Consider the following 20,922-nt stretch of genomic DNA (forward strand, 5'->3'; position numbering starts at 1 on the left):
AAATACAAAACTGCAAAATGATGGATTGTTCGTTTATTTAGATCTTTTAATGATCTTATCGACACGGGCTGCGCTGGCTTGTTTCGTCATGGCCGCTCGTCAATAAATGCTACTCGTCAATAATGTAGGTTATTTTAATTTTTAGCGTGATATATTGTATATGCATAATAATATTTATAATTTGGAAAAATTAAAACAATAATATTTATAATTTAGAAAAGTTAAAATGATTTACAATTTGAAACGGGGAACGCTACTCATAGTTCAGTCTGTTTCGTTAACCAGCAAGACGTCAAGCATAGATTCCGTTTCCCTTGCCACGCGAGCGAACACATCTGAAACCTCAAAACCTAGCCCGACGCCCGAGCCGGTGCCCTCCCACAGTCCCACTGGCATTTCGCTTCCCCACGGTTCCGTCCGTCCCGACTCTAATCCCGGCCTGACGCACCCGACTCATCGACGCCCCGCTTCGCCTCATTCGCCCTCTCCGCCTCGCGCTCGAAGCAGCAGAGACCCGCAGCGATCCAGCCCTAGCTAGCATCGCCGCCCGCGTTCCCCGCTCCCAGCCGGCGGGATGATCCCGTTCAACCCCGCGGTCGCCGCGGAGGTCCGCTCCCTGATCCAGGGCGCCGACGAGTCCACCTTCGACCCCATCTACCGCGAGCTCTGCCAGGTAACACTCCAGCATCTGCTACCCAGCCCCAACCCTAGACATGCTGTGCTGTGCTTGCACGACCGATTGGCAATTCGCTAGTCAGGATGTGCAGTCGATCTGCCCATTGCTGATCCCCTGCTTAGAAACGGCTCTAATGTTTGGATTAATCTAGGGTTTTTGTATGATCTGTCCACTGTCGATCCCGTGCTTAGAGACGCCTCTATGTTGTAGGGCTTTTGTGGATTCAGCTACCCTAATCACTAATTTTAACATGTTTATGCATCCTTGTTTGCTCTAGCTATGAAGACACTCTTAGCATGTTTCTTACTAATCGCTATTGTTTCAGCTTGCGGATTGCAGCCCTGATGGGTGCGTTTTGTTGCTTCAAGTGTGTGTGGACGAAGTGCTGCTGAATGTTGGTGGGGCAAAGAACCCCCAATCAAAACGTGACCTCGTAGCCATCATTTTCAGATATTGTTTGGATAAACCCTATTTCAGCACCAGTTTCTGTGAAGCACTGAGGGCAATACCTGTCAGCAATGGGTTCCTTGAAACACTGTCCAATGAACTTGAGCTATCTGCAGCTGAGAGGGTTGGAGTTGGACTTGCTCTGTCAGATTCTGAAAATCCAGATTTGAGTCTGGAAGGTAAATAGCTGGATTTTGGAAAGTTTTTTCTTTTAGATGTTTGCAAACTGTTCCTTCTCCCATTTAGATGCTTATCTAATTCTTGCTATGCAGGGAGGAAATTTACAATTACTCAAATTGAGGAGTTATGCTCAAATCATGCTCATTCTGTATCAAATGATCGGATTCAGGAGATTGTGGTGTTTCTTCTCCAGACTGAAGGCCTCTCAAAGCATATGGACTCTTTTACTAACATAATCTCCCTACTAAATGTGAAAGAGAGGCCATTCTATGTTCCTATCTCACTTCAGGAAGCCAATTGCAATCAAGCAAATTCTTCAAGGTTTTCATAGTTACCTCATTTATATACGGTTGTTTCATTTATGATGGTGCCCTATTCACGTGATTCTTTGCTTTCTTTGTGTCTTGCAGACATACGGAGCTGTGCATTGGTAGCTTAGATGATGATTTTGATTCCCTTCTATCTGAAATTGGAAAACAGATAAGCCTGCCCGATATTATCACTGAACTGGGATATGGGTGTACTTCTGATATTGCTCATTGTAAGGAGATACTATCACACTTTGAGCCTCTTGATGATATGGGAATATCGAAGTTACTCGGCGCTGTTGTTTGCACTCGTATTGGTGTTGGAGAGACTCAAAACACATATTCAATATTCCTTTCGGCTTTTGGGAACAGCCAAACAATTGATTCATCTCAGCTGACTGCCTGGAATATAGATGTCCTTGTGGATTCGATCAATGAAATTGTGAGCCTTTACTCTCTCTTTTTCTTTTGCTGCTTGCTTGTTGTTTCCCTTTCTTTATTCTTACAATACTTGTAAAATGCAGGCACCCGGAACTAACTGGGCGCATGTTATGGAAAATCTCGATCATGAGGGTTTCAATATCCCTGATGAAGCATCTTTTCGTTTATTGATGTCTATATATTCTCGAGCTTGCAAGGTATATACAATTATTTCCTGTTCTTGATACTAGATTTCTGAACAACTCAGCTGACTGGTTCATGGTACGTGTAGGACCCATTCCCACTTCATGCAATCTGTGGGACATTGTGGAAAAATACAGAAGGACAACTGTCATTCTTGAAACATGCAGTGGCTTTGCCAAATGATACATTTACTTTCGCACATTGTACCAGGAAGATGGTATCTCATCCTAGCATACTGTCACCTTTCTCTTAATATAAATGCATGCATATAACCTTTCTTGTTTTCTTTAGGCTTTTCCAGACTTGGGAAATCTTAACCAAGGCAATCAGGCTTGGTACTGCCTAGACCTTCTTGAGGTGTTATGTCAGCTTGCTGAACTTGGCTATGCAAAGCCAGTGCGAACAATGCTTGATTATCCCCTGATTCATTGTCCTGAAGTGTTACTTCTTGGTGTTAGCCACATCAATGTATGTTTTCTGTCCCTAGTATTTCTGAACTTAACCATATTCCACATCCTTGAGTAATGCATGTTTTTAACTCTCTAATTATCTTTTGCAGACTACATATAATCTCATTCAACATGAAGTATTGTCTCATGTGTTTCCTTCTATGTTGAAGAACACCATGCACAGCCGTCTTATGAACTACATGTGGCATATTAACCCTTACCTTACTCTTCGAGGATTTGTTGATGCTCATTCTGATATAAATTGTCTTCTGAGAACTGTTGAGATATGTGAAGACATAAAGGTAACCCAGTAATATGAACCTTAATACCTTATGTAGTGAGTTGGCTACTGATCAACCTTTTTATAGTCCTCTTCCTTTTTGGAAGTTAAAATGCTTACTGTTTTTGCATGCACTTTAATGAATTTTTACTGGGTATCTTATTGCATCCATGGTGAATATTGCCATATACAAAATAAACTTCAAACTTGTAGTTATTGCATTAATATTTTCAATTGGATATGCTAATGGAAACTTGGCTGGCAAACTTGTTTGCAACACTACAGAGAAAAAAATACTAATGGGAAGCTAAGACAAATAATAATAATAGTGCCTTGCTAAGCCATGGTGGCGAACTAACGAAAGTGATGGTGAGCGTTGGATACTATACAGGGTCTTTAAAATTGACTGCGGTCTGTGGGCAACAAGCATTGACAGAATGACTGATTTGATAATATATTTACACGTGAGGACCCAGGATGGTTTATGAATTGATAATGTATCTTGCATGGAAGGGAATTTTCTGCTGAAAGAAAATCCACATCAGATCATCTTATAAAGTTAAACACTTCACAGAAGCAACCATGGGGTGCCATTAACTATTTATAGTGGATTAAAGCCCTAAACATTTAATGCGATTTATCAATTAGTCAAATATGTGATGTTGCTTTTGAAGAATTTTTGCATTAGCTTGAATTATACAATTTATTTAGTTGGATTTGGCATTCATATTGGCTATGTTCAGAATAACTTGTTTTGATACTAATGAGTTACTGCTTGTTTCATTACTCATCCATATTTTCCCCTGAAACAGATCTTGTCTACTGTCCTTGATTCCACCCCATTTGCTTTTAGCATTAGACTTGCTACAGCTGCCTTTAGGAAGGACCATAGCAATCTGGAGAAATGGCTTACTGAAAAGTTGAGTACACAAAGAGCGACTTTTCTCGAGGTAACACATGACTTTTTCACAGATCACGCGACATAGTCGTGGATATGCTTCCTTTTCTTCATGTACAAGTTCGGCTTGGCACTACGATTTAAATGCTAACATATTAACAATACTACCAGGAATGTGTTAAGTTCTTGAAAGAAATAGTAAGCACAAATTATGGTGCTGTGGAAGGTTCCATTCACCATCCTCAAGCTACTATTTCAAATATCTGCCAGGACTCTTGCCCTGTGTTTATAAAGGTTTCATTTTTTTTCCGTTTGTGCTTTTGCTATGGTCTATCTACTTAACTTTTACATGAATTTAAACATATGAGTAAATGATGTGCATTTACAGGTTCTTCGTTCTCACTCTGGGCAGCTGTTGTCTAACCAACTAGTGGATGAACTTAAGAGAGTTGAGGCAGTGTATGAATCAAGGAATGGTGGTGATGTAGGAAGGGACATGCCCCCTCCTGATGGAGGTTCTGAAGACATTGAAGCTCAGGCAAATATTTATTTTCAACAGATGTTTGCTGGACAGATAAGCATTGATGCTATGATACAGATGCTGTCACGCTTCAAAGAATCTAAAGACAAGAGGTGCTTTTCATTGTTCAACTTTCCATACTTGACTTGATCTGTGTTTCGCTTAATCTGTTGCCTCTCTGACTCAAATATGTGTATCATAAAAAACTAATTGTAAGAGGTAACTAAAAACTGACTGTATTACAGGCATACCATGTAGTGGCTTTAAATTATTTCTTCTGTTCCTCAGGCTTTCTGTATTTGTACTTGTTAACGTAGCCAAGATCTTTATTTTGACGTGGCACTGCTATGTTTATTGGTCGTGTTTATGGAAATTTTAGTTTTTCCTGATGAGTCGCTTGGTAATTGGTTTAGCCATTGTTTTCTCTCATTGGAATATGCCTGGGGTTCAACCTATTAAGTGAGGGAGCTGGTGGCCAAAGTAGTTCCCTTTTTATTATCATATTATTGACTTTCTTATTTGCATAGACAGGGCAGTCATGTAAATTAGCTGTCTGAGTTATAATCTGGAAACAACTGACAGCATCTTTTGTTTCTTTCACTTCTGGATTACTTGTTTTGAGTTATATTCACTTACTGATGTTGATTTGATAATATTATGGGTAAACAGGGAGCAATCAATTTTCAACTGCATGATCTCAAATTTGTTTGAAGAATACAAGTTCTTCCCAAAGTATCCAGATGCACAACTTAAATTAGCTGCCGTGCTTTTTGGTAAGTCTTGGCTTTTCTCAGGTTATCCAGAATCACATTGGCATTGAACAGTACATTATTTACTAATTGCTGCAATGTTTTCGAGTATGTTGTTGTTTACCAAAGCTTTGCATTTTGCTTTAGCTTCGGACATCATATATTTTGATGCAAAACTGTAAGCTAGGTCTTGGTTTGTTGGGACTGCATGTTTATTTGCTTTAGTATTTATATAGGAAACTAGTGCTGCAGTTATGACTTACGAGACATAAATGATTTAGATGATTTCATTTTTTTATGACTGGTGTATTTTCAATACTTCTTTTGAACTCGTGGAAGAAATGTTTGTGTCACACATGCATGCTCTGCTTGCATCTGTGTCATTTAAGTTGGGTGATACTTCCCAGCATTGATTGTGATGACCTTTCATAGGAAGTTACCTGGCTAATGTTATTTGATTCTGATTTGCAACGTATTAGTGCTTACCTCGTTTGTGATCTTTCCTAGGGTAAGTAGGACAGGGTAGAAATATCGCATGATTGTCTTGCATGCATTGCATCAAATGTGTTCTGCTGAAGCACTGAAGTCACTATCAGCTCGAACAAGCTGACTCTGTTTTTTCGTTTGGAATTAGGCTCTGTCATAAAGCATCAACTTGTGGCCCACCTGGCACTCGGAATTGCTCTACGAGGTGTTCTCGACGCCCTGCGTAAATCTATTGATTCAAAGGTTTTCTATGATTACTTTCTTCTTTCAGTTATCTCTACTCTCCCCCTTTACCAAGTTATATATGGAACTTTTAGATCTGATGGCACAATGGTTGCAGATGTTTATGTTTGGTACAACAGCGTTGGAGCAATTTATGGATCGAGTAATTGAGTGGCCACAATATTGCAACCATATACTGCAAATTTCACATCTTCGCGGAACTCATGCTGAGTTAGTTTCTGCTATTGAACAAGCACTTGCGAAGATATCATTGAGTCAAAATGAGCCAAATTTGGGGGCCATGCTTCCTGTGGATCAGCGGGGTTCTGGTTCACAGTCTATTGAGAACATAGAGGTACACTCGCATCTCAATTTCAATTCAGTGGTCCTTGGGTTACAAGAAGTCAAGCAGGAAACATTCAACTGGTTTTAGTGACAGAAGCTTCTTTCTACATGTTTTTTCCCACTTTCCTAAACTAATAATATTAATTATTATCCTTTCTCATTTCATTTACATCATCATCAATCCCTTTTCTGAAACAAATGCATGGTGTATGCAGTCTTCTGAAGCATCGTGGCAGTTCATAAATTCAACACCAACACAACTAGATAGGACAATTTCTTCCTTTGCTCTACAACAGAGGAACCAGGGTTTTCTAGGGGAGAGGTCCAAAGGTTCGACTAATACTAGTCAAGCAAAAACCATGATGCCTATTGGTCAGCCACCTCTTGCTTCAACTTCTAGTGATCTGGGTGTTAATCCAAAGGTATTGGATGTTACATTTCCATGTCGTGAAATGTTTGGCAAATGCAGAAATCTGTACTTCTGCATCTCTTGACTATATATGTTTTCCTTAATCTGTTGCAAAATCTGAACATGTCCAGGCTACTGTGTCACTGTCCTCTCAAGCTTCTCATCATTCTAGCACTGCATCAGGTCTTTCACAACCTTCTGGTTTTCTACGATCTAGAAGTTCAGCTCCATCAGGTTATTTTCTCCCTCACATCTTGAGTTAATATTATCCAGGAAAGTGGTAGAGCTAACTGTAGTTGTTCTGCCCTTAATATATTGCATGGCTGGGTTTGTGATATGCCCCATTGTTTTCCAGGCATCCTTCGACAACCTTCCTACACTACAGGATTTGGAGCTGCTTTAAATATTGAGACTCTTGTTGCTGCAGCTGAACGAAGAGATACACCAATCGAGGTTTGTTTAATTGTAGAGTGAATTACACCAGATGTCCTTGTAAACACCTAGAGGGCACAATAGATTAGGTCCAAAGGCATAGTCACGTTATGTAAGGTAGTGAATAAGTTTAATTTTAGACTAACTTTTCTGTTGTCACCTAGGCCCCACCATCTGAAGTTCAAGACAAAATTTTCTTCATGATCAATAATATTTCCACTTCTAATATGGAGGCTAAGGCAAAAGAGTTTAATGAGGTTTTACAAGAACAGTATTATCCTTGGTTTGCGCAATACATGGTCATGAAAAGGTACACATGATGATACAATTGTACTTTTCTTTACTTAATTCAACAAAATGTATTCAGTTGCAGAATTGTGTGCATGTCTTTGCAGGGCAAGCATCGAACCAAATTTTCATGACTTGTATTTGAAGTTCTTCGACAAGGTTAACTCAAAATCCTTGAATAAGGAAATAATGAAAGCTACATATGAGAACTGCAAGGTCATACTCTAATATTAGTCTTTATTTTATTTAAGTCATGCTCTGCTTGAAAACTAAAATTCGTTTTCAACAGGTGTTGTTACAATCAGATCTGATCAAATCTAGTTCTGAAGAGCGTTCATTGCTAAAAAATCTTGGTAGCTGGCTTGGAAAATTCACCATAGGTAGGAATCAAACATTGCGAGCTAAGGAAATTGACCCAAAAATTTTAATAGTGGAGGTAAGTACTTCGATTTAAACCAGCTTACTTTTTTTCTTCATTCTGTAATTCTGTGTCATGCTCATTCCATAACCTGTACGTTATGCTGTTAGTTGCTGCATACAATCTTTAAACTTCTGAAGTCTGAACGCTTTTACTTGCGGTGTATCTCTTGCTGTATTTTACATTTGGAATCTCGACTAAATACTGAATTAATGGTGTTTTAAGTTTCATATATTTGTGCAATGGTGCTTTGTCAAGCAGATGAAGCAGTATGGTTTAAACATAATGCTTCTTCCCTGACCTGACATACTCAATTTTGATTTCCCTTTTTCAGGCTTATGAAAGGGGTTTGATGATTGCGGTCATTCCATTTACTTCAAAGGTGCTGCTCTTTATCTTGACCTCGTTTTTTGCTAATAAAGAAGCATAACCGATTGTTGTGCTTGTCATTGTGATACTGTTTTTCTCCCCAGATTCTTGAGCCTTGCCATTCAAGTATAGCATATCGTCCTCCAAATCCTTGGACAATGGGTATTCTTAGTCTACTTGTTGAGATATATAACCTACCAAATCTCAAAATGAACCTGAAGTTTGACATTGAGGTTTGTGCATATTCTAAATTGTGGTACTAAAGGATATATTCTGCTTAAGAGAATGACTTCTAAGTCTGATTATTTGGGGTCTCAGGTCTTGTTTAAGAATCTTAGTGTGGACATGAAAGATGTAAAACCATCTTCTCTTCTTAAAGATCGGATTCGGCAAGTTGTGGGAAATCCGGATTTTTCAAATAAAGATGTTAGTACATCTCAAACATCGGCAGCTGCAGAGGTCTCTTCCGGTATCGTTCCTTCAATGAACCATGTGGAACTACAACCAGATATTAATAGCACTTCACGTGCTACAAGCCTTCCAAATATGCTTAACCAGGTTAGTTTACTGCTCTTTTAGGCAGTGACTTTCAGATTTTTTGCATTCTAATGTTTTGATTTACGTTGAGTAATTCTGTTGTGCAGTATGCAGCACCTATTCGTCTACCTCCAAACAGCATGGTTGAAGATGATAAGGTTGCTTTAATCATGCCTGAACAGGTTACCTCTCACAGCCTGACCCAGGTTGCACCACCTCAAACTCCATCACCATCCCCATTTTCTCTGAGTCAGGTTGATACTTGTTTCTTTTCTATGCCTCCCTCCCTTTCTTCAATTTTAGTACTTGTATACTTATTCCCTTGAATGAATTCTTAACAGCTCATGGCAGCAATTCCACGTGCCGATATATATTTCAGAATCAATGAAAAGCTTAACTCTCTTGGCCCACAGTTGCAGTATAGCAAGTATGTTTCTCTATATAAACTTATCATGCACTGTAATTTCATTTACTCATCTGACGACAATCATGATCTTCATAGAATCATGGATGTGGCTTTGGATAAGGCTATTAAGGAGATTATAGGTCCTGTCATTCAAAGAAGTGTTACGATAGCTAGCCGAACCACCAAGGAACTTATTCTAAAGGTAAACATTTTGTAATATTTCAGTAATCACCTATCAGCATTAGATATTTGTATTACTGGTGGATTTGTTGTAACATGTTAGCATTTTTTGCTTCCGTGTAGGATTATGCAATGGAATCTGATGATGGTACCATATCTCGCTCTGCACATTTGATGGTTGGTACATTAGCCGGAAGTTTAGCCCACGTTACTTCCAAGGTATTATATTCTTAAGTCTTCCTAGTTTGTCACATTTTTTCTTAAAAATAATAGGATTGCCAAGTGCCAACCCATGCCCAAGTTCCATTTTTTAGTCAATTTGATTTGATTAGTATTATTCTGGTTGGATCTCACCAAAAATCATTCAACTTTTATCTTGGGTTGCAGGAGCCCCTTCGCGTTGCTTTGTTATCTCATCTTCGAAGTCTTGTTCAGAACCTGATTAGTAACAGCGAAACCACTGAGCAAATTATTCAAATTCTTGTTAATGATAATCTGGATCTTGGATGTGCTCTAACGGAGACTGTGGCAACACGCAAGGTAGCTCTTTGGCATTCTTTGATTCTTTTTATGCTTCTAGGCGAAAAAAATGCAGACATTCTTTCTGTAGTCCTTTATAATAAGTTCTATTTTTGGTTACTTGTTACTTCTATACTGTGACAATAATGGCACAAGGCAAACCATGAGATCTCCGCTTCAGCATCACAGCATCAATGGTATTATTGCAGGCCGTTGAGATGATTGATGGAGACATCAAGCAACCTTTTTCACAGCTCAGGAGACAAAAGGAACTACAGGGCTCTGCGTATTATGATGTTTCCCCTTACACTCAAGGTCTTTCACGTGTACCCGATGTGCTTCGTCCTAAGCCTTCTGGTAATTTGTCTGCTGTCCAACGGCGAGTATATGAGGTGAAGCAGCACATCATGAATGTTTTCACATTCAGTATTTTTTTCCTGTTCCAAACACTCGCATCTTATTTCATTGTCAATTTCAGGACTTTATCACTGTTTGGCATAGCCAGAGTAGTCAAAATGCTGCTGCAACAACTCCTGCAACAACCGTAGCTGTTGCCCCAACCGATTCCAGTATTGCTTCAGCTCATGGCCCAATTTTAGCACCATCAGCCTCCAGTAGTTTCTCAACTCTCCAATTTGCCCCATTCACATCTGCAAATCAGTCAACAGAACTAATACCTGATAAGACCGATCCTGGTGCTACACAACTTTCTGGGTAAGGATGAGGACTTCCCTTTTGTTTTTCTTATCTGTACACTGAAGTACCTGGTTCAGGATGTCTATATCGCCTTTTGCAGTGTTTCTGCTCAAGTTGGCACAGCCGACAGTTCTGGCCAAGTTTCGGGAATCGCAAATGTCGCATCTGTTTTTCCTCCTATGGCCTCTGGTGACCTTCTAGTGGGTGAACTAGCAACTACAACTAAAGTTAGTAACTTCTATTCTTGTGTTTAGATGAAGCATACTGAAGATTGTTTGATTAAACTTTTTTGCCCAACTCTGCTTTCAGGATATAGGTGCTGCAATACAGCCTTCGCCCACTGTTGCTATTAATCGTCTAGGATCTGCCTTTCCGGAACTACTGAATACTGGTGATGCACTGGAGAGATATCAGCATGTTTGGCAGAAGGTAATAGTAGTTTTTATATTAGTAGGTAACTGTATTGAATCCAATTGGTATCATGGAGGGACGTCATGATCCATGTCAGCTTGTTAGGTACTAAAGTGAACCCAGAAATGGAGTAAGTTCTTTTAATGTTTGTCCGTGTGTTCTGCTGACTACTTAGGAACCTTGCATGCAGATCTTAGTGTCATTTCTTCTCTCTGGTATATGCAAATAATCTTCAACCACAAGTCATGATATTAGTACACCTTGTTACGTTTGGTTTGTTTGTTTTGCCTCTAGCTGCCATATGTGTTAATGTTTCGTACACTTTTTGGGAAAGAGTATCATTAATGAACTTCTCATACTCTCTATCTTTCAGCTGGAAGCCTTGATTGCGAATAATGGGAAAGATGGGGAAATTCAGGTCAGCTTTGCGGCTACACATTTGAATATTCCTTATGAGGGATTTCATATTATCTGTATTTTAGATTCTTTCTTCTATTGGTAGGCTAGGTACATTTTCTCGCAGATTAATCATTTCCTGACACAGTGGTATTTATTTTTGTTGTTGTTTTGTTTAGTCCATTATCGCGGAAGTTCCTGATATCTTGTTCAGATGTGTCAGTCGGGACGAAGCTGCTTTAGCAGTTGCACAGAAGGTGTGTCATCATTTATGCTACAAGTTCAACATTTGTTCCATTTATTGTCTCTTTCCTTGAGTTTTTGTGCTGTTCTGTTTCCAGGTTTTCAGAAGTTTGTATGAAAATGCGTCAAAGAACACTTTTGTCACATGGCTTCTAGCAACCCTTGTTGCAGTGCGTGATGTTTGCAAACTTGTTGTGAAAGAGTTAACGAGCTGGGTATGTTTCCTGCAGTAGCCATCACCTTTTATTCTAAAGTAAAATATGATCGTTGCCACTTCTAGCTCCTTGCAAAGATCTGATTCTGCTGTCTTTTCTTCTATTCTTCTTGTGTTGTTGATTTATTTACTACTGTATAACTCGGGATAGTTTTCTCTCCACGTGTTATATTTGAATTCAGTGGCAAAAGACTCTAAAGTCAAAAGGTTTTATATTTAGTTGAACTAAATCGAGTATGTGAGGTGGCACTTTGGTGCTACTATACATGAGGAGATAGGTGTTAGTTTGGAGGATCTGGTAGTGCCCACCCCTCAATATATTTGGTATTGATGCTACAGAGAGATGGGGATATCATTAGTGACCTCTGGTTTGGCAGTGGCAAATTAATGCACAAGCGCTAATTACGAATCACAGAAGCATCGAATCACCGATGAAAAATGCATGCCATAAACCAAATTAATGCGCATGTACTATCCACAAAATTTCACTCTTTGTGGGGAGGATTGCATTCCTTGCAGGATGGAGGTAGTAATTTCTATAGATAACAGCAATTAGAGCTACATATGTTGTAGTAGAATCCTTTTGTAGGCAAACATTCAGCAATTTTACCTACTAAAATTGCTGTTCAGTAGGCTAACATTGAGTGATTAGACATACTAACTAGTAGAACCCTTGCCATGCAAGCTAATCAGTTTTCCCTCTTAGCCTTTTGGTATTAAAAATTCTTGGGTGTCAGCACTCAGCACTATGAATCCAAAAAAACTGATCTTGATATCCAAAATGATCCATGTGGCATCCACAATCACCTTCTGGCCATCATCTGATTTTCCCTCAACATCTCATGTCTGATAAAGTTGTAGTGGCATGTTTCCATACGTCTAGTGACTTTAGAACAATCTATTCTTGTTCTGCAAGGTAGAATCTTCTAGTGCCATGTTTATTTAGACTTGTTGCATAGTTTCTGTTGCAATTGATTTCTGAAACCTTATCGTGTTATAAACTATACTTTCTGTGCAGGTAATATATTCAGATGAGGAGAAGAAGTTTAACATGGACATAATTGTTGGACTTATTCGTTCTGATCTGCTTAATCTTGGGGAGTACAATGTTCATTTGGCAAAGCTTATAGATGGTGGAAGAAATAGTAAGTTGAAACACAACATATTTCTTCTGCATGTAGAATTTAAGGATGGAAACAAAACACCTTGCCTAATCAGTAGCTGTTATGGCAGTGTTATGTTCATGGGCCAGGTACTTGCAGTAATTTGGTTCCGAATTAGCCATAAATTTTGAATAAGTAAGATGAGGTAGTAGGGATAATCTAATTAGGATGATGATGATTTCTTTTAGGAAATTAAAGGTAGAGGTGAGGTTGGTTCTATAATAATAGAATTATTAATTTAGGCATCAAAGCATGTAATCCGTATATATATAAAGGGGCCCTTTGTATTCCATTAGCAATTAAGCTGGTGCTCAGAATCAAAGCTGGTGTTGATGAGGACGATGTGGCCCTTATCCTGGTGTTCAGACCCTATCTGGAATACTAGCTGTTTGAATTGTGCAATCTGGTACATGGGTGATATGTAGTACTAATAACATTGGAAATAAAACAGAGCCACTACTTATCACCTAAACCAGATCCTTATTTATATCCTTCTAATTGGGTTGTATTCATCTATCACCCCCGAACAAATTGTATGCATAATCTTGTTTTATGCTGCATGATACTAAGGGATATCAAAGAAGATGGTTTGACTTTCTGAAACTAACAAATGAGAAGGCAACACAGTGAATAATTTGATCAATTTGATCCACTGATGAGTTAACATGCAATGTTTCTTTGGGGCTATAGACTGTAAAGCGTGATCGCTAAGGTTAAGCATCTGAGGTAAAATATGCATTATATTGTAGCTTAGTATCAGCAGTGGATTGGATACTATGTATTTGACATTGAAAAGGAAACACACTGCATTCAAGCAACTCAGTTTTTTTCTTGAACGTATGCGAGAGCTGTGTATCATTTCTTTTATAGATGAAAAAACTGTAAAAAACAGAAGAACAAGGGAAACAAAAAACCAGAGCATAAGACCAATGCGAAACTTTTTTGTTTTGAAAGAAACTTGGAAGGTGCTCCAGTGTGCAACATTTTTTTTCTCGAACACGCAGGAGAGCTGCGTATCGTTGCATTAATAGGAGTCATACATAGACCCGAACACACACACACACACACACACACACACACACACACACACACACACACACTGGATAGACTTGATCACCTATTACATAAATGGCAGGACCTGACCCTAAGACCTCTTGACCTCCTAACCCACTCCTCTGGCATTGAGCAGGGAGAGCCCCTTGGCTCCTGCCAGACTCCACATCCAGTGTGCAACATGAAACGAAACATTACGAGCGACCTTCTGTAGTTCCCCCTCTTTTGGGTTTAGCACAGAAACCAGCACCATCTGAAGTTCTGGCAATCTTGATTGTCGAGTGACTCATTCCATAGAGTGCTTTAGAATGGGCAGCATACCAACACATGCTTCTGGTGGGCAACTGTTGGATCACCAGATGATGGAAAATGAAAGAGAACCTGTGTTGCTTAATCTGGTATATCTCCGTGCAAGTTTGACATTGTTACATATAATTTCTACCTGCACTGAAAAATTTGTTGTGGTACAATATAAAAGCTGTCAATTAAGTAATGTTTTTCCAAAATAAGGAAAAAAATCACTGTTAAAAAAATGATAGCAATGCACTAGCATTCCATCAGCAGTTATGCTTTATGTTTTTTTAATACTGATTTTAAGCATATAGGAATCTTGTGTGCTCTTAAATTTTTAGGTAATGTATTTGCTGCTGAATACTTTTTAATATTCTGACCACTGAGCATTGTGGATCGCATTTGCTTGTCCTCAGAGACTGCAACAGAATTTGCTATATCACTCATCCAGACACTGGTTACCCAAGATTCCAGTAGCGTCTCCGAGCTTTTTAATGTTGTTGATGTCTTATCGAAGGTATGTATGAGTGCATGTTTTATATTATGGTCGTCTCCTAGTTGGCTTGCCAGTAATGGTGATGTGTGCTGTGTTCCAGCTTGCAACGAGGCCTGGGTCACCTGATTCATTGCAGCACTTGATTGAAATTGCAAGGAGTACCTTCAACAACACTGCTAATTATGCTGCTGCAAAGGATGAAAAGGTTATTCAGTCAAGAGATAAAAAGGTGAAATTGCATTATAAGTTGTTGCTAATTTCCTAACAATACATGTTCTTTCCGACATTGATAAATTGCTCCTTAATGGTGGCAGGTACTATCTGTTCGTCCTTTGATGAATAACGAAGAAGATAATGCTGATGGCATTGCTTTTGCTAATGCTGCTGATTTTCAGGACAAGGTTCAGAAACACATTGAACTATCTTTTTTCTTTTATCAGGCACTATTCGATTTTTTGCAAGAGTTTTTTTTATTATTATAGTGTTGTAACAATATGCTGAATTGTAACGTGATTCAGTGAGCCTTTTTGATATTTTCAAGTATAAAATAAACTTTGTAGTTGAGTGTATATTGGTAAATTTGAATAAACACCCCCATAAAATCACTTATGGGGGTGTTTATGCAATTTTACCGTGTATATTCCTGGTACTGCTTTGTATCCGATATAGTAAATACCATGCATAGATTGGTTTATGTATAGTTCAAAATTATTTTCGCATTCAGCACTTGAGCTTTAAGCTTCCTAGAGAGCTAATATGGTAATTTATTGGTCCACAGGTTGCGGTCTTGTTTTCCGAGTGGTGTCAAATATGTGATCATCCCGCTATGGGTGATTCAGTATATAATAATTACATTGTGCAGTTGCAACAGAATGGCTTGCTGAAGGGAGATGATGTGACTGACCGTTTTTTCATTAGTCTGACGGTAATTCTCTTACTCTTGTTCTATAATACTACTGATCCACTTGATACTTGAGTTCTGATGTTATAAAATTCTCCAGGAACTTGCTATCGCACACTCTCTTGTGTCTGACCAAACCATTGCTCCTAGTGGACTATCTCAGCAATCATCCCAGCAACAGCAGATTTCATATTTTTCAATTGATTCATATTCAAAACTTGTGACTTCAGTTGTCAAGGTATGCCCAATTCTGTTCTATTTGTGCACTCGTAACTTCTGTAGGTTTCTGGGCATTGTTCCTTGATTATAGGCGCATGAGATTCTGCGTATAATACTTCCATTTAGGAGGTTAAAGTGTTAAACCAAGTCTACAGTGTTGGGGTCAACTCAAGTTGATGTGCATATATGTCCTGTTCACTATTAGGGTACAATCAGCCTTGTTAACAGCAAGCTAAACTTGGTACTTTATTAAACTGTTCATATGAGCTGTAAACTTCTACCAATATTTATTTACCAGTGAAATTATCACATATGAATTCTAATTTCATATGGAACTAGTGAAGTGATATACAGGAAATATTGTTATTTGACTCGTTTTGGATGAAAGAGTATGCAAAGTTTCATGGTTAATCTTCACTGTATTTTGAGAAAATGGATTGGGAACTACATGATCATGAAATCTTGCGGGGTCATAGTCTCATAGAAGTATAGAACATCCCTTCCTCTTTGTCAATGAATGCTTTTGGAATATTTGTGCAAACATTTCCGCTCTGAATATTTTGCTTAACTGTCTTCCTGGATTATTAGGTAGTTTTATTTGGTCACACCTTTTAATAGCTTTATTCATTTAACAACTATAAACCATATCAGCATTAAACATTAACTAGTGCTGTTGCTGAACTTATTCAAATATATATAAACTGTTCATTTCTGTTCAGGTGGTTTTATTTACTAAGTAATTGCATAGAACATGTTTTAAGTTGATTTTACAGCAAAATACTTTTCATAATCACTGAACAATGGTAAATGCATTGTGGAAAGCATACTTTTATTGCTGTATGTAAGCTGTTTGTGATAAATCGTACTTGCTGTTAATAATTTGTATTCTTTCAGCAGTCAGTGGATTTAGGACCAAATAAAGGCAGTCTTCTCCACAAGGTAAGTGGTTACCTGAATTAAGGATGCTCTTGATGAATATTGTTACTTTGTTAGGCTTAAAGGTTTCCCTTGATTTTTGTGTGCAGATACTTGCTGTGACAGCTAGGATAATTCAGAAAGATGCTGAAGAAAAGAAAGTCTCTTTCAATCCTCGGCCGTATTTTCGTTTGTTTATAAATTGGCTAAGTGAGCTTACTACTTCTGACCTTCACCATGACAGTGCTAATTTTCAGGTACACATGTATAATGTGGCATGTATATGTTGCTAATTTTGACATTTAGTCTGACATTCACATTGCCAAATGTTCGGACCATTTATCTGACGCAGTTAGTTTTTCCAGATTTTGACTGCATTTGCAAATGCATTCCATATTCTGCAACCCTTGAGAGTTCCTGCTTGGAGGTATGTTATGCCCTTTTGTTCCCACTTGCCAACTTCCTGAATTATTTCGCTTCCCACTTGCTTTAACGTTCATTCCTTTTCTTTTCATGAAACAATAGTTGTCATTGCATGTTCATTGGCACTAAATATTTTCCAACACCTTGTGTTGAAGTTGAAAATTTTTCGAATGGCATTTAGTATTTGAAGATGTATGCTTGCATGTTACTACATTACTATACTGTTTTGTTGCTCATTAACTAATTACATTTTCCATGTAGTTTTGCTTGGCTTGAGTTGGTGAGCCACCGATGCTTCATGCCAAAGTTATTGATGTGTAATTTGCAAAAAGGCTGGCCGTTTTTCCAGAGGTTGCTTGTTGATTTGTTCAAATTCATGGAACCATACTTAAGAAATGCTGAACTGGGACAACCTGTAAGTTTGGTTCCTGCATTTCCGGTAATACCTCTTAGATTATTATTTGCTGCATTATGATTTTCTTTGTTCTTTTGTTTCTTTTGCAGATTCTCCTTTTGTACAAAGGAACCTTAAGAGTTCTGCTTGTGCTATTGCATGATTTCCCTGAATTTCTTTGTGACTATCACTTCAGTTTCTGTGATGTGATTCCCCCAAGCTGCATTCAAATGCGCAATGTTATTCTTAGTGCTTTTCCACGCAATATGAGACTTCCAGATCCCTCCACTCCTAACTTAAAGGTATTTGTCACTTGTGAAGACTTTGTGCTTCCATTGCTGCAGTCACATCTTATAGATGTTTGATCAATTCCAGTTGTTTCTTGTGATATAGATTGATCTGTTAGCGGAGATTTCAATAGCTCCTCGAATCATGACTGATGTGGATGCTGCCTTGAAGGCAAAGCAAATGAAGGCTCAGGTTGATGAATACCTAAAGGTGGATGGCAATTATCTGTATTTTGTATTTTATGTGCTTATCATACTTATGTATCTCTCTGGTGCAAGGCTGATATACATAGTGCAGCTTCATAATTCTCTAATTTTAGTGGATATTGCTAGAAGCCTTCTTCTAGACTGATCTGTTGAGTACATTAGAAAGTACCCGCAAATTCACCAATTATGAGTTGGGTGTTTTAACCATTCAGCCATAGTTTTGTTAATTTGAAGGATGGCGTAGCTAACATAATATTCTCTTATTGTCATCCCTGCAGAGACCAGAAGGCTCCCTCTTTTTAACTGATCTAAAGCAGAAGTTGTTGCTACCACAAAACGAGGCAAATGTTGCAGGGACTCGTTACAATGTTCCTCTAGTTAATTCACTTGTCCTTTACGTTGGCATGCAGGTTAGTTGTGAAGTCCTCCATTTGATGTCATGCTTCTTCTGTAATATATTTTTTAGGTGATTTAAAATGAATTAATTATTTTTTGTCCTGTATGTTTATCCTACAAGCTTGCAAACATATTAAGCTTTTATCGTATCATGTTTCTCTAGATGTTACAATCTATGCATGCATTTTCATTTTTCTGTGCTAATTCTACATTCGTTCTGGGTTATAGCTAATTTATTATACCTGTTGTTTGTTTTGTACCAAATTCTCTTCTTTTGAACAAGTACAGCAATCTACAGTTTTGCATATTGTAAGAATCTAAGCTGGTGTTAAAATTATAAATGCAGGCTGTGCAACAGTTGCAGCAAAACAAGGCCAATGCTTCAGCATCAGCCCAAATTAACCAAAGTCCTCAGATGGATATATTCCAGATTGAAACAGCTACTGAGATGTTCAGAAACCTTGTAATGACTATGGATACAGAAGGTCGCTACCTTATTCTCAATGCAATTGCTAACCAGCTTCGCTATCCAAATAGCCATACCCACTACTTTTCTTTCATCATTCTGTACTTGTTTGCTGAGGCAACCCAGGTAATTATCCTTTCTTCCTATTTCTGTTGGATTATTTCATCCTTGTAATATCTTTCTGACAAAGAATGCTATTGAAACACAGGAAATTGTCCAGGAGCAGATAACTAGGGTTCTTTTGGAAAGGTTAATTGTCAACCGTCCTCATCCTTGGGGATTACTCATTACTTTCATTGAGCTGATAAAGGTATGCTACCTTGATTTTTCGGAACAGATACGCATATGTGAATTTGAAAATGAAAAAGGTGCGTCTTTTTTCAGAACCCACGCTACAGCTTCTGGACCAGATCCTTTACACACTGTGCGCCCGAGATAGAGAAGCTGTTCGAGTCAGTTGCAAGGTCGTGTGGAGGGAAAGGTGCTGATGACGGAATTGGTCTCGGAGATGGTGGCCACTAGGGAAATGCGTCTTGTTTGTACATTTGTCGATACTATAGACTAGAATTCTGACACATTGGCTCTAATTTTGCTGTTGCAGTACCTCTATAGATTGCTCTAAGTTATTGTACAGAGCTAGCGCACCTCGCACTGCGAGGGCCAGTCAACCGTGATTGCTATGTGAACCTGCCCTCTGAAGTAAAACTTGATGGTTTTCTCTGGAATGCAGATTGTGCTAAGTAAGCTGGAAGTTGAGCCTTGATCCTTTTTTAGGGCAAGTTGAGCCATGATATGATATGAGGTCCGTACCATTCGCCTTGGGTTAGTAAAAGTAATCATGTGCAATGTTTGCATGCGTCGTACTCCTTGTAAAACGAATTATTAATGGAGGTGTCTCCTTGTTAACGATTGCGATTTGTTTTTTCCCTCGATCATGCTCTAAAACCGTTGGATCTACTTTCAACGGCTCAGATCCACCTTTTTTAACCTTGTCTTTTCTCTCTACTTTCTCCCGCTCCGTCTTCCTCGCGCCGTACGACGCCTGCTCCATCTTCGTCGCTCCGCATGACGCGAGTCGTGCGACTACGCGTCCTAATAAAAAATCGTGGGACTCCGCTGCTCAACGGTAACCCCCTTTGGCCTGTACTCGCGACATTTGAGTTTAATGCCTAAGCCTAGAAAACAATTGAAAACTTTTCTCATCTAAATTGGAGCCACTTTACCTGTCGCACCAGATCCATTTGTCATGTAACTGAGGGACATAGGGTAGAGACCCATAGAAATCGATGAGTTAGAAAATGTTTCTACTAAAAGCTATTTCTTTTTTCACCTGTCCTTCCCTACCCACCGTAGAGCGCTCCGCGTTCCCCGACCAGCCGCGCTCCCGCTTCCCCGCGGTCAAGGCTGAGCGCGACCCAGCCCAAGTCGTCGACAGCGCCCAGCCCTGCGCACCCGCCCGCAGCGACCTCCCATTTCCCCGCCCGCCTCGCTGCCCCGGGCGATACGCCCCGCTGCCAGCCGCGCCGTCCCGTGTCGCCTCGCCGTGTCCCGTGTCGCGTGCCCAATCTTCTGATCGCCGACAGCGGAGGCGGAGACAGGCAGCGCTCGCCCGCGCCTTCCTCTCGTCTCACACATGTGCTGTCGCCGTCCGGCCAAATCCGCCCGCACCTCGATATATACCCAAAGGCCCGTCCGTGGTCCCTGGCCCCCGAATATGCCCCTGCCGGCCAGGGGTGGCCTACTTCGGACCTGGTTTGGTTAACTGACTTAAATTTAAGCATCCATCACATCGAATGTTTAAATACTAATTAGAAGTATTAAAACGTAGATTATTTATAAAATCGATTACATAAGTGGAGACTAAACGGCGAGACGAATCTATTAAGCCTAATTAGTCCATGATTTGACAATGTGTTGCTACAGTAAACATTTGCTAATGATGGATTAATTAGGCTTAATAGATTCGTCTCGCCGTTTAGCCTCCACTTATGTAATGAGTTTTGTAAGTA

General features: G+C 39.3%; 1 protein-coding gene across 3 annotated transcripts; it reads left to right on the top strand.

Annotated features, from left to right (window-relative positions):
- Nucleotides 1–389: 389 nt before the first annotated feature.
- Nucleotides 390–19,638, top strand: LOC117839418 (uncharacterized). 3 transcript variants are annotated; one of them, XM_034719746.2, is made up of 51 exons: nt 390–673; nt 1,002–1,302; nt 1,396–1,624; nt 1,714–2,053; nt 2,136–2,249; nt 2,324–2,452; nt 2,527–2,703; nt 2,795–2,986; nt 3,777–3,914; nt 4,034–4,156; nt 4,251–4,495; nt 5,052–5,155; nt 5,766–5,860; nt 5,958–6,194; nt 6,400–6,606; nt 6,725–6,827; nt 6,949–7,046; nt 7,190–7,335; nt 7,421–7,529; nt 7,603–7,749; nt 8,066–8,113; nt 8,205–8,333; nt 8,419–8,658; nt 8,745–8,891; nt 8,979–9,064; nt 9,140–9,245; nt 9,347–9,442; nt 9,611–9,763; nt 9,952–10,134; nt 10,221–10,456; nt 10,539–10,665; nt 10,748–10,867; nt 11,223–11,267; nt 11,425–11,502; nt 11,587–11,703; nt 12,721–12,847; nt 14,626–14,726; nt 14,806–14,934; nt 15,020–15,106; nt 15,484–15,630; nt 15,707–15,844; nt 16,720–16,764; nt 16,851–16,997; nt 17,106–17,167; nt 17,425–17,578; nt 17,668–17,859; nt 17,951–18,055; nt 18,330–18,461; nt 18,794–19,039; nt 19,122–19,223; nt 19,298–19,638. In XM_034719746.2, the coding sequence occupies exons 1-51, from the start codon at nt 575–577 to the stop codon at nt 19,433–19,435; spliced, it is 7,296 nt and encodes a 2,431-aa protein (XP_034575637.1). In that variant the 5' UTR covers nt 390–574; the 3' UTR covers nt 19,436–19,638. The 3 variants fall into 3 exon arrangements, with proteins under 3 accessions (XP_034575637.1, XP_034575639.1, XP_034575638.1); XM_034719747.2 differs by having other exon boundaries at nt 391–673; nt 16,723–16,764; XM_034719748.2 differs by lacking the exon at nt 15,020–15,106.
- The last annotated feature ends 1,284 nt before the right edge of the window (nt 19,639–20,922 follow it).

Source organism: Setaria viridis, chromosome 9 (genome assembly GCF_005286985.2).
Source record: "Setaria viridis chromosome 9, Setaria_viridis_v4.0, whole genome shotgun sequence".
Classification (NCBI taxonomy): Eukaryota; Viridiplantae; Streptophyta; class Magnoliopsida; order Poales; family Poaceae; genus Setaria; species Setaria viridis.